Source organism: Coregonus lavaretus (assembly GCF_964263955.1).
Source record: "Coregonus lavaretus genome assembly, chromosome: 6".
In the NCBI taxonomy this organism is placed as follows: Eukaryota; Metazoa; Chordata; class Actinopteri; order Salmoniformes; family Salmonidae; genus Coregonus; species Coregonus lavaretus.
Genome location: NC_139993.1, coordinates 52,981,396 through 52,995,609, shown reverse-complemented (window position 1 = coordinate 52,995,609; position 14,214 = coordinate 52,981,396). Strand labels below are relative to the sequence as shown.

Genomic DNA, 14,214 nt, shown 5'->3' with positions numbered 1-14,214 from the left:
TATAATGTACTACTTTTGACCAGGGCCCACCAGCGTTATGTCAAAAGTAGTGCAATATATAAGGAATAGGGTGCCATTTGGGATGCACATTTGATCATAAGAAGAGTTGATGATGGTACACATTTCTGTTGTTTAAATGTTCTTTAGAGAAACACTAAGAAGGCCGATTCACAGGTGGAGAAAGAGACCTCTATCGAAAAACTTTACCATCATTGTCTGGCTCACACACATAGAACATAATAATACAAACAAAAGGGGAAAACAAAAAACAACAACACCCTGTTGTTACAATTATTTCCACAGCTGTTTCCATAGTTACGTACTGTATGTGTGATGCTTTATTTACTTGTGTTGTTATGGTAATCTTGTTGTATTTTACAGGTTGGTCTGTACAGTGGGTCAATGTACACGTTGGTCATGTTCTTGTGTAGTGTGTGTGTGTGTGTGTGTGTGTGTGTGTATATAAGGATACAGTGGGTTAAGGTGACAGAGGAAACATAACAACCCTATCTCTCCTCTCTCTCTCCTTCACTGATCCACTTTATCTCTTTAGATTGAGATGTTTTTTATTGTCATATACTGTACACCCAATTTAACATATAAAATATAATTCTACCACAAATACACACGCAATATTTTAGTGTGTGAGAGCGCCAAATACACACACACACACACAATATGTGATTGTGTGAAAGCTTCAAGTAAACACACACACACACAATACCTGAGTGTATGAGAGATTCAAATACACACACACGCAATATGTGATTGTGTGAAAGCTTCAAGTACACACACACACACACACACACACACACACACACACACACACACAGTGTATGAGAGCTTCCGTGAACGTAAGAGCGTGAGAGTCCTTCTGCGAGAATGGTAATTAGGCTAAGAAGGATGTGTGTGTGTGTGTGTGTGTGTGTGTGTGTGTGTGTGTGTGTTAAGGGATGGGAGGTTCACAAGCATCCATTCGTATAAACATGTCACCAAAAAATGCAACACAAATGAACAGAACTAAAAAACAGCAGGCCTTAACTCTCAGCCTACTGTACACTTCAGAGTCACATATCAACATGTATGTGCATATGAACATGTGATGTATATGCCCTATTATATTGAAAACACAAACACACACAAGCACATACATGCCTGCACGTACACACACATTCATTCAAAGAAACATAAAGACAAAGTGCATCCCAAAAGGCACCCTATTCCCTATATAATACACTACTTTTGACAAAAAGTAGTGTACTATAAAGGGAATAGAGGGCCATTTGGGACACACACAGACATTCTGAACCCTAAAGTATACTGTCTAAGAAGAAGGCATTAAGGAAATTTTGCTGAAATAAATACAAATAAATTAAATTATATAAAACAGTGGGTTAAAAAACATTAAAACTCTGTTAAATACAACAAATCATCAATTAATAAAACAAAAAACACATATCTTAAAAAATAATAATCCATACCAAGTCACATCTGCTAATAGAAAAAATACTTTTGTACGGGTCCAAAAGACAGACAGTACTTTGACTACCTGTAGACGGAGACAGACAGGTACATTTGTAAACAACAGACAGAGTATAAGACAGACAGACAGACAGACAGACAGACAGACAGACAGAGTATAAGACAGACAGACAGACAGACAGACAGACAGACAGAGGTGGACGGATCTCAATTCAGACATTCAGAAATCATGTCAGTATGAGAGTATGGAGGTGTATGTAGTCTCGAGGATGTGTTGGGGGGTAGGTGATGAGGAGTGAAGCGGGGTGATGAGGGGTGAAGCGGGGTGAAGCGGGGTGATGAGGGGTGAAGAGGGGTGAGTGAGGAGGGGTGAGGAGGGGTGAGGAGGGGTGAGGGGCTCTAGGGGTAGAGGCTGTGTGGTTGTCTAAGGGGTCAGAGGGGTGAAGGGGGCAGAAGGGGCTATGGGGATGGGTGGTAGGGTGGTAGGGTGGTAGGGGGTGAATCAGTAGTTCTAAAGTCTCACAGGAAGTTCTGTGGCACGGTGTCTGACATCCTTTCCTGTTGTGACAGACACGGTTGATTGGCAGTGCTGCGGTGATCCCCTCTAAAACCTGCCCTGGACCGACCCCGCCGTCCAAAACAACAAAATAAATAACTTTATCGACATCAGTTGGTTGGTGACAACAGTGCAGACGGACAGACGGGGCTTCATGGCAGTTTGACTGTAGCTCTGGGCTTGGAGCTGATAGGTGGACCGACGCCCTCATTCTAGAACTCACAGCGAATCAGGAGAGGGGGAAGCAGACGTGATTGGTATGGGGAGAGAGGCGGGGACTGGGGAGGGGACAGCACCAAAACATGTCGTAGCGTGATAGCCGTTTGGGTGGGAAGGGAGTTAAACAGCTTTGTGTGTGTGTGCGTGCGTCATTGTGTGTATGTATGACAATGTAGACTGAGTATATCTCAATAAAGATATAGGTTGATCCCATCGATCTTGTACTGTGTTGGTCAGCCATTTGTCACTCTAAACTTTGCCATTGTGTGTATGGATGTGTACTGTACAAGTGAGAGTATGTGTGTGTGTAAATGTACATGTGAGAGTATGTCTATGTGAGTGTGTGTGTAACCCTGTACATCAGTGTGTGTGAGATGCAAGTCCCTGTGTGTAGTGTGGGGGGTAGAGGTTAGAGGTCAGAGGTCAGAGGTCAGGGGTCAGGCTCAGACTGGGTTGAGGCTCCGTCGGGGAGGTAGGGGGTCATCCTGTCCTGTGTGGATGGTTTGGGGGGCAGTAGTTGTAATTGGGGGGTTATAGCAGGATTTAGGGGGCAGTAGTTTGAGTTGGGGGGTGTCCCAACTAGTTGGTCGGGGGTACAGTTATTGTTGGGGGGCTAGAGCAGGGTCTGGGGGGCAGGTGGGGCCTTGGGGGATTTAGGGGTACAGTCGAAGTTGGGGGGCGTCCCGTGTGGTTGTTTCAGGTTGAGTAGTTTAAAGTGGGGGGCTATAGCAGGGAGGGGGTCCCTTGTCGTTGGCCTGGGTACAGGAGCAGGGTTTGGGGGGCTATAGCAGTCCGTCCATGAAGCTGGTGTCGAGGCGCTGGATGAGCACGCGGATGAAGGACATCTCTTTGCGTGTGTTCTCAAAGATGACGCGTGGGTCATCTGACTGGCAGCGCAGGCAGTTAGGAGCCATCACCATGGCCAGGTTGTTCACATCCATCTTAGTGATCACCACGTTGACAGGCTGGCCAAACACCTGGGGAGAGAGAGAGATGATGGGTGTATTTCATACCTAGAGGAAGCGGGTGATGTGTGAAGTTGATAGTGTGTATTTGGAACAGAGGATGAGTTTGGAGCAGATGATGTGTGTGTGTGGTGTGTGTGTGTGTTACCTGTAGAAAGCGTATGAGGTAGCAGAGCACCAGTTTGTTGATGTGAGGAAGGCCCATCACAACATTGACTGCAGCCTCAGGGTCATCATAGTGAGTGATACATTCCTCATAGAACTCATGAGGAATCAACGGCTCCTCCAACTCCCTGTACCACAACTTCAACAGAGAGGCTGGTTGGGGAGTGGGGTGGACAGGGGAACAGGGGAACAGGGGAGGGGAGGAAGGAAGAGGAGAGGGGGGAGAAAGAGAGGGGGAAAAAGGGTAGAATTGGAAAAGAGAGAGACAGTGAGAAATAGTAATTTTTTGCCTCTACAGTGTTAGTCAATTTATTTTTTGGCTCTAGCTATCTGTAGCCCGTCATTGTAAATAAGAATTTGTTCTTAACTGACTTGCCTAGTTAAATAAAGGTTAAATAAAAATAATTCCCCCAAAAAAATCTGTACAGCGTTAAGTCAATTTTTTACAATTTCAATGACAGTCCAATCAAGAGACAGAAACAGTTGACGGGTCAGACACACAGCCCCCCTCTACAAGCCCTCTACCATCCTGGCCAGCATGCCCTGACACTAATGCCTTAATCACACACAGAACAGACCAGAAGAACACCATCACACATCTCTATGTGTGTGTGTGTGCTCATCCATATCTGTGTTGGTAATAGAGTTGTGACTGACGATGACCTCTGCAAGCTCTGCCAACCTCCACACAGGATTGCTCCTTCTTTCCTGCTATGAAATCAATTTTATTGTTGTTTAAAAAAAATTGCAGTAGGGGGGAATGTGTGTGTGTGTGTGTGGAGGGGGGCATCCCAATCATGTTGACCTGCTGATGCAGCTCCTAGCATGCTTTGGTGTTGGGGCCATTAATATTCAGAGAGAATTAGAGCACTGCAGAGGGCCTGGGGCTAGGAGAGGGTGGGAGAGAAGAGGGAGGGCCTGGGGCTAGGGGAGGGTGGGAGAGAAGGGGGAGGGCCTGGGGCTAGGGGAGAGTGGGAGAGAAGGGGGAGGGCCTGGGGCTAGGGGAGAGTGGGAGAGAAGAGGGAGGGCCTGGGGCTAGGAGAGGGTGGGAGAGAAGAGGGAGGGCCTGGGGCTAGGGGAGGGTGGGAGAGAAGGGGGAGGGCCTGGGGCTAGGGGAGAGTGGGAGAGAAGGGGGAGGGCCTGGGGCTAGGGGAGAGTGGGAGAGAAGGGGGAGGGCCTGGGGCTAGGAGAGGGTGGGAGAGAAGAGGGAGGGCCTGGGGCTAGGGGAGGGTGGGAGAGAAGGGGGAGGGCCTGGGGCTAGGGGAGAGTGGGAGAGAAGGGGGAGGGCCTGGGGCTAGGGGAGAGTGGGAGAGAAGGGGGAGGGCCTGGGGCTAGGGGAGAGTGGGAGAGAAGGGGGAGGGCCTGGGGCTAGGAGAGGGTGGGAGAGAAGAGGGAGGGCCTGGGGCTAGGGGAGGGTGGGAGAGAAGGGGGAGGGCCTGGGGCTAGGGGAGAGTGGGAGAGAAGGGGGAGGGCCTGGGGCTAGGGGAGAGTGGGAGAGAAGGGGGAGGGCCTGGGGCTAGGGGAGGGTGGGAGAGAAGGGGGAGGGCCTGGGGCTAGGGGAGGGTGGGAGAGAAGGGGGAGAGCCTGGGGCTAGGGGAGAGTGGGAGAAGGCCTGGGGCTAGGGGAGGGTGGGAGAGAAGGGGGAGGGCCTGGGGCTAGGGGAGGGTGGGAGAGAAGGGGGAGAGCCTGGGGCTAGGGGAGAGTGGGAGAAGGCCTGGGGCTAGGGGAGGGTGGGAGAGAAGGGGGAGGGCCTGGGGCTAGGGGAGGGTGGGAGAGAAGGGGGAGGGCCTGGGGCTAGGGGAGAGTGGGAGAAGGCCTGGGGCTAGGGGAGGGTGGGAGAGAAGGGGGAGGGCCTGGGGCTAGGGGAGGGTGGGAGAGAAGGGGGAGAGCCTGGGGCTAGGGGAGAGTGGGAGAAGGCCTGGGGCTAGGGGAGGGTGGGAGAGAAGGGGGAGGGCCTGGGGCTAGGGGAGGGTGGGAGAGAAGGGGGAGGGCCTGGGGCTAGGGGAGAGTGGGAGAAGGCCTGGGGCTAGGGGAGGGTGGGAGAAGGGGGAGGGCCCGGGGCTAGGGGAGGGTGGGAGAAGGGGGGGGGCCTGGGGCTAGGGGAGAGTGGGAGAAGGGAGAGGGCCTGGGGCTAGGGGAGGGTGGGAGAAAGGGGAGGGAGCATATACAGTGGGTTGGTGGATCATGTGTTACCTGGGATGTGTGAGTACGGCAGTGGAGGCTGGTGAGGGGAGGACGGTTCATAATAATGAATGGAATGGAGTGAATGGAATGGTATCAAACACATGGAAACCAGGTGTTTGATGTGTTTGAGAACATTCCATTTATTCCATTCCAGACATTACTATGCACCCGTCCTCCCCATTTAAAGTGCCACCAGTCACCACTGGTGTACGGTGTGTGTATTACCTGGGATGTGTGGGTCCTCCAGGTCCGTGGGGATCTTCCATTGGTCCACCTGCAGCTTGAGAGCATTGACCTCATCTATGTCACCTGGAACCCTGTGAGGTCAGGGGTCAGAGACACATTAGACTCCTCCTTCATTCCTCACAGCATATCTATCCCTTTACCAATCCCTTTATCTCATTCATTTATCTCTCTTCCTCTGTCTGGTCTCCATTGAGTAGCAGGACCTTCACTGACAGGCATGTCTAATACTACTAACTCCTCCCTCCCTCCCTCCCTCCCTCCCTCCCTAGTGTTATAGTGAGTGAGAGGTAGGTACTGACCTGAAGATGCCCTCGGTTTGGTCTCCATTAAGACCCAGGACCTCCTCAGAGAGGCGTGTCTGGACCCAGGGCAGCTGGCTGTCGGGGTAACGCTCCTTCTGCAGTGACATCACTTCCTCCAGGGAAGAGCCAAACATGGAGGGGCTGAAGATGGCGTTCCTGGCATGTTTGATCTCCTCCAGACACGGCTTCTGCAACCCCTGGATTACAACACAGACAGATGCATCAATCAATCGATCATTTAATCAATCAATCAAATGTATTTTATAAAGCCCTTTTACTTCAGCAGTTGTCACAAAATGCTTTAAAGTTATCCAGCCTAAACACCAAAGAGCATGCAATGCAGAGGCAGAAGCAGAGTGGCCTGGAAAAGTTCCCTAGAAGGAAGAAACGTAGAGAGGAACCAGGTTCAGAGAGGTGGCCCATCCTCTTCTGGCTGTGCCGGCTAGAGATTTAGAGTACATATGGGGTTTTCTATAAACTAGGGTACCAGTGAGGATTTCCTACGCTGGACAACTTGTTCCAGCTGTTGATAAGTCATTGATAATAATCTGCCAATTTATTTCATGTCATTACATTAAGATATAAGGGGGAACATAGCTATATTCAATACAATTCACGAGTTGATTTAAAACCTGTTTAACCCTTTATCATGGTTGGTGTCTTGACAGATTTGTCCAAAATCGTATGACATCAAACATTACTTTTCTGTCCTTGCATTTATGGCAGTGTAAGTTGTCGTTATATCATATATTAAGCATTAATCAGTTACATGGAACAAAAATATAAAAATGCAACATGCAACAGTTTCAAAGATTTTACTGAGTTACAGTTCATATAAGAAAATCTGTAAATTGAAATAAATTCATTAGGCCCTAATCTATGCATTTCACATGACTGGGAATACAGACATTCCTCTGTTGGTCACAGGTACCTTTAAAAATAGAGTTAGGGGCGTGGATCAGAAAACCAGTCAATATCTGGTGTGACCACCATTTGCCTCATGCAGTGCGACACATCTCCTTCGCATAGAGTTGATTGTGGCCTGTGGAATGTTGTCCCACTCCTCTTCAATGGCTGTGCGAAGTAGCTGCATATTGGCGGAAACTGGAACATGCAGTCGTACACGTCGATCCAGAGCATCCCAAACATGCTCAATGGGTAATATGTCTGGTGAGTATGCAGGCCATGAAGAACTGGGAATTCCTTGCGACATAGGGACGTGCATTATCATGCTGAAACATAAGGTGATGGCGGCGGATGAATGGCACGACAATGGTCCTCAGGATCTCGTCACGGTGTCTCTGTGAATTCAAATTGCCATTGATAAAATGCAATTGCGTTCGTTGTCCATAGCTTATGCCTGCCCATACCACACCCCCACCGCCACCATGGGGCACTCTGTTCACAACGTTGACATCAGCAAACCGCTCGCCCACACAACGCCATACACGCTACGCTGTCTGCCATCTGGCCGGTACAGCTGAAACCGGGATTCATCCATGAAGAGCACACTTCTCCAGCGTGCCAGTGACCATTAATGGTAAGCATATGCCCACTGAAGTCGGTTACAACGCTGGACTTCAGTCAGGTCAAGATCCTGGTGAGGACGACGAGCACGCAGATGAGCTTCCCTGAGACGGTTTCTGACAGTTTGTGTAGAAATTATTCGGTTGTCCAAACCCACAGTTTCATCAGCTGTCCGGGTGGCTGGTCTCGGACTACCCCGCAGGTGAAGAAGCCGGATGTGGAGGTCCTGGGCTGGCGTGGTTACACGTGGTCTGTGGTTGTGAGGCCGGTTGGATGTACTGCCAAATTCTCTAAAACGATGTTGGAGGCGGCTTATGGTATAGAAATGAACATTAAATTATCTGGCAACAGCTCTGGTGGACATTCCTGCAGTCAGCATGCTAATTACACGCTCCCTCAAAACTTGAGACATCTGTAGCATTGTGTTGATTGACAAAACTGCACACTTTTGAGTGGCTTTTTATTGTCCCCAGCACAAGGTGCACCTGTGTAATGATCATGCTATTTAATCAGCTTCTTGATATGCCACACCTGTTAGGTGGATGGATGATCTTGGCAAAAGAGAAATGCCCACTAACAGGGATGTTCAGTGTAAATTAGTCATTGAACTTGAACCTGTAAGAATCCTGGATCTAGCTGTCAGACAGTTTTTTGTATAGAGATCTCAGAAATGCAGTGTAAATAAGTAACGTTTTGTGTCTCCTTATGTTATGGGGTGAAAACTGTTTTCATGGGCACATAAATCCAAAATAATGTATGCATTGCAATCCAAAATAATGTATGCATTGCATAATCAAATGCTTCTCACCAAAAGAGTCACCTTACCTTGATACTTAAAACCTAAATCGATACTGTCATTAATGTGGTTCTTAAATAATTACGTATAATACTTGTTGGATGCCATTTGGTGTCCAGCTGATTAGTTACGCTGTTATATTTTGACACATCATCATCTGATCCAGCAAGGAATTTTCCGAATGATGAAGTGATAAACAGCTGTTGTGATAACACATGCGATGCAACAACAGCCCAAGTGCTGGAAAGAAAGTGTTCGCCAGGAATGTCCATAATATTTTGGTGTTTCATTCCTTAAGCCGGTGATGACAGTTGTGCCTGGATCCACGTTGGATCTAATATCCCTAGCGAATTGACGTTCATCATCTGTTGCGGTAAAACCATGTGCGGTAATTATGAGGAAGACAACATCTAATGTTGGCTTCAACCTGGCTTTAAATACAAATTGTTCCATTAAAACCTGGTTTTTGGTCACTTTCACATGATAAAAAACAGCAATGGTGAGATTCAAAAGGTGAGATTAATGCTACCACTATTCATAGTTTTATTATGTGTCCCTGTGTCGGCCACATAGGCTACAGAAGAATCACTATGCATGCATCTAATCTATTTAGTCAGGCCATGTCCACATTATTCTCACATATTTAATAATTTGAATATCAATGCATTGGCAAAGCATAAAAAAATGCATTATTCTTAAAGTGGTAATGGCCTACTTTTCTGACACTTTATGCATGCTTTTGTGTGTGTGTGTGTGTGTGTTTGGGGGGGGGGGGGGGGGTCTAAAATTAGGCCCTATATGTACAATTATATAAATTATACAATTGTATAACATTGAGTCCATGAAAATTACAATGAAGTGCTTGAAAAACTTCACAATGTCTGTATGAACCCTGCTTAAAGATGTATAGTCCTAGGAGTATGTTGTTGTATAGGTGGAGTTATGGGACCATTTGCATATATTCACTTTTATTCCTCTAAGTACACATGTGGTACTGCATTAAAATCTTTTTTATTTTTGTTTCAAACCATTTTGAAGTTTTGATCCCAATGTCACACGTTGGCCCCATTATTTATAGAAAGACCCATATGGCCATTAAGGTAATGTATGTATTGTTTTATACTGTATGTAAGGAATAATCAACGGCGGGCTGTGCAGTTCTGCCATAATATAACACTACGGCTCCCGAGGCATAGCCCAAAGTCACACATTACACACTGTATTTAGCAACTGCGCATTCACTGAAAAATAATGGTATGACCTTCATAAATTAATCTAAATTAATTATTGAGCAACTGAAAATAAGTATGAAGGGAGTGGGAAGGGGGAAAGGGAAGAGAGAGAGAGAGAGAGAGAGAGCGGGATAGCAAGAGAGAGTTCAGTGGGTTTGCTCTTCCTTCACAAGGGCAGAATCAGTCCTATTAATCCCCCCGGTAGAGGCTCTGCTCTGGGGTTAATACCAGTCAAACACTGTGCCTCAGGCTACTGGCTACATTCAGGGTGTGTGAGTGAGTACACCAAGTGACAAACTGTCTCTATTACCACCCTGCAGAGATGCTGGCACATGCTACATGCCTCACACACGCTATGCCAACTACCAGTGCCCGCTATCATAAGCTGACATCGCCACGGGTGATAGGAGACAGGAGCGCACACACACACACACACAAACAATTCATTACACTACCCACCACTATCAATCCATCCTTTTGCTCTCTTCCTCTCTTTCATTCCCTGTCAATTTGGCTTCCTCCCTCTCCATCCCAATCAATTCCTCTCCACTGCTCCTTTGCTCTGTTCCTCCCTCTATCCCTTGGTCTCGCTCTCCATCTGTCTCTCCTCTCTCCCTCCTCTGCCCTTTCCTTCAGTTCAGCTCTCGGTCTGTTCCTGACTCTATAGATAGTGTAGACAGCAGATTACCGCCTCACAGGCCCCCTCCTGTGGTCGGAAAGAGAACAGCACCATTCCATGACAAGATGTAGAATTATTGCTCCATGGTCACATTGGGGCCTGTTCGAGAGGATGTAATGTTACCGAACATTCAAATTGAAATATATTGTGATATATAACTGATATCATTATCTGTCAGATAGAATAAGGAATCCTGTCAGTTCTATTTCTATCTGCAATATTCAAAATATTTCACATTAACTGAGCTAGATGTAGCCCACTGGGCACAAACTGGTTAAATCAACGTTGTTTCAACGTAATTTGTCAACGTATTGTGATGTGGAATCTACATGGAAAATACATTGAATATGAAAAAAGTCATCAGCTTAAACTATTGTTTTGAGGGTAAAATTTCAATCACAGGATTATGTCATCATGGTAACCAATTTTCAACATAGAAAAACCTTACATAAAATATGTTGAATTTGTACATTTGAAACAATGTCAGATCTTCAACTTAATATCCACTATAAGAAAAAAACTATAGGCTGAGCAGCACCTCCTACTGGAGAGTTTAGCTATCTGTGTAACGCCAAGGTAGTGGGTTCGATCCCCGGGACCACCCATACACAAAAATGTATGCTTTGGATAAAAGCGTCTGCTAAATGGCATATTATTATTATTATATACTGCTATCCCTTCGGTCTCCCATCCATGGTTTTAACCAAGCCCAGCTTTAGATATTTGTCACTGACTATTACCAATGTGCTATCCTGAGAATGACTGTGGAGAAATCTCCACTTAATGCATTCTCTGTTGCTATCAAAGTCATTCCAAAGAGTAGGTTCAACAGAGCAAATGAAATGTAACCATACTTTATCAATCATATATCATCAATGATACTATTTAGGCCTATACAGAATTTGGGAAGTCATCAACAGCTATTGTTTAAATTCAGCCCAACGATTCAACTAAAAATAGACAATACATATAGGCCAAGGGTTTCAAGCGTTGGTTGATTTCAAATGGAATCTACAAGTTAATAATAAATATGTTGGATTCACGTCTCCATCTCAACCAAAAATAAAAGTTAAAGAATATGATTAAATCAAATAAAACTGTATTTAAAGTGCATTTAAAGTTTGATTTAATTTGATGTATTCCTATTCTTTAACTTAGATTTTTGGTTTAAATGGAGATGTGAATCCAACATACAAATTATAATTTTTTTGACAAACTGGAATTAAAGCCAGACTCAGTGGCACAGATGTAGCGATCCAAGCATAAGATACATCTCCTTCAAATGTTGATATTTGGTTGTGTTGATCAACCAAACACAATTCAATATTACTTTTGTAAGACAGTAAATAGAATAATATTAAGGCTATTTTACAAACTAATGTAACAGTATTTATTCATCCTTAAAATGAGTAACACATCCATGGCCACATTTTGAGGTTACTGTAACAATAAATATCTTCTTATGTAGTCATAGAAAGCGTGCATGTTCAGAGTCGCAGGCCTGTGGAAATCTTCACAATTGCTAAAATAATCTCAAATGGTATTGATCACTTGCACCAGGTACATTAATGTTATCTCAACTAGCTGCAAGCCAAGTCATTTGGTTGTTGTGTAAATAAACAAAGTATCTGACAACACATTCCAATTTGAACTTTGGTGTGCTTTTAAATGGTGTAAAGAGCAGTGATAACACATTTAACTAAACTAAAAATCAGACATTGATTTTCCATTGGAATTGGGTTGTGCTTTTAGATGGTTGAAAGCATAGTGATAACACATTGGGAATTCAACAAGCTTTTGGCTGTCTTTTTGAGTGGGTGAAAATAGGTTGGTATCTCATTGATCAACGTATCTACCAAATATTACCCATTCTACACGTTGAAATGACGTGGTGTGCCCAGTGGGAGGCTAGTAGTCTGGATTACACATGAATATTAGATTGTCTAGACCAGGTGTTGAAGCACCTTTGGCAGTGATTACAACATCAAGTCTTATTGTGTATGACGCTACAAGCCTGGCACACCTGTATTTGGGGAGTTTCTCACATTCTTCTTTGCAGATCCTCTCAAGCTCTGTCAGGTTGGATGGGGAGCGTTGCTGCACAGCTATTTTCAGGTCTCTCCAGAGATGTTAGATCGGGTTCAAGTCCGGGCTCTGCCTGGGCCACTCAAGAACATTCAGAGACTTGTCCCGAAGCCACTCCTGCGTTGACTTGGCTGTGTGCTTAGGGTTGTTGTCCTGTTGTAAGGTGAACCTTCGCCCCAGTCTGAGGTCCTGAGCGCTCTGGAGCAGGTTTTCATCAAGGATCTCTCTGTATTTGCTCCATTCATCTTTCCCTCGATCCTGACTAGTCTCCCAGTCCCTGCCGCTGAAAAACATCCCCAGAGCATGATGCTGCCACCACCACGCTTCACCGTAGGGATGGTGCCAGGTTTCCTCCAGACGTTGACGCTTGGCATTCAGGCCAAAGAGTTCAATCTTGGTTTCAGCAGACCAAGATTGTTTCAATCTAGTTTCTCATGGTCTGAGAGTCCTTTAGGTGCCTTTTGGCAAACTTCAAGCGGGCTGTCGTGTGCCTTTAACTGAGGAGTGGCTTCCGTCTGGCCACTCTACCATAAAGGCCTAATTGGTGGACTGCTGCAGAGATGGTTGTTCTTCTGGAAGGTTGTCCCATCTCCACAGAGAAACTCTGGAGCTCTGTCAAAGCGACCATCAGATTCTTGGTCCCCCCCTCCCCAAGGCCCTTCTCCCCCGATTGCTCCGTTTGGCCGGGCGGCAAGCTCTAGGAAGAGTCTTGGTGGTTCCAAAGTTCTTCCATTTAAGAATGATGGAGGCCACTGTGTTCTTGTTGAGCTTCAATGCTGCAGACACTTTTTGGTACCCTTGCCCAGATCTGTGCCTCGACACAATCCTGTCTCTGAGCTATACCGACAATTCCTTCAACCTCATGGCTTGGTTTCTGCTCTGACATGCACTGTCAACTATGGGGCCTTATATAGACAGGTGTGTGCCTTTCTAAATCATGTCCAATCAACTGAATTTACCACAGGTGGACTCCAATCAAGTTGTAGAAACATCTCAGAAAACACTGCTACTCCTACTGCTCTTTCCTCATCTGACCATGTGTTCTCGCATACCCCGAGAGCATCTGGTCAGCGCGGCGGTGGCACAGGAATCCTCATCTCTCCCAAGTGGACATTCTCTATTTTTCCCCTGACACATCTGTCTGTCTCCTCATTTGAATTCCATGCTGTCACAGTCACTAGCCCATTCAAGCTTAACATCCTTGTCATTTATTGCCCTCCAGGTTCCCTTGGAGAGTTCATCAATGAGCTTGACGCCTTGATAAATTCCTTTCCTGAGGATGGCTCACCCCTCACAGTTCTGGGTGACTTTAACCTCCCTACGTCTGCCTTTGACTCATTTCTCTCTGCCTCCTTCTTTCCACTCCTTTCCACTTTTGACCTCACCCTCTCACCGTCCCCCCCTACTCACAAGGCAGGCAATACGCTGGACCTCATCTTTACTAGATGCTGTTCTTCTACTAATCTCACTGCAACTCCCCTCCAAGTCTCCGACCACTACTTTGTATCCTTTTCTCTCTCACTCTCCTCCAACACTACTCACTCTGCCTCTACTCAGATGGTAATGTGCCGTCGCAACCTTCGTTCTCTCTCTCCCGCTTCTCTCTCCTCTTCCATCCTATCATCTCTTCCCTCTGCTAAATCCTTCTCCCTCCGATCTCCTGATTCTGCCTCCTCAACCCTCCTCTCCTCCCTTTCTGCATCTTTTGACACTCTATGTCCCCTATCCTCCCAGCGTGGCTTGACGACTCATTGCGAGCTCACAGAAGAGGGCTCC

At 46.3% G+C, this 14,214-nt stretch overlaps 1 protein-coding gene across 1 annotated transcript in view; it reads right to left on the bottom strand.

Annotated features, from left to right (window-relative positions):
* Positions 1-3,039: 3,039 nt before the first annotated feature.
* The window catches only part of LOC311131071 (rho GTPase-activating protein 39-like), a gene marked incomplete at both ends in the record, with an annotated part of 37,292 nt that continues 26,117 nt past the window's right edge, over positions 3,040-14,214 (bottom strand). The window contains 4 exons of the mRNA XM_084163887.1: positions 3,040-3,234; positions 3,371-3,540; positions 5,797-5,888; positions 6,117-6,316. Of these exons, the coding sequence (XP_084020013.1) occupies positions 3,040-3,234; positions 3,371-3,540; positions 5,797-5,888; positions 6,117-6,316 (657 nt within the window). The remainder of the gene's footprint in view (positions 3,235-3,370; positions 3,541-5,796; positions 5,889-6,116; positions 6,317-14,214) is intronic.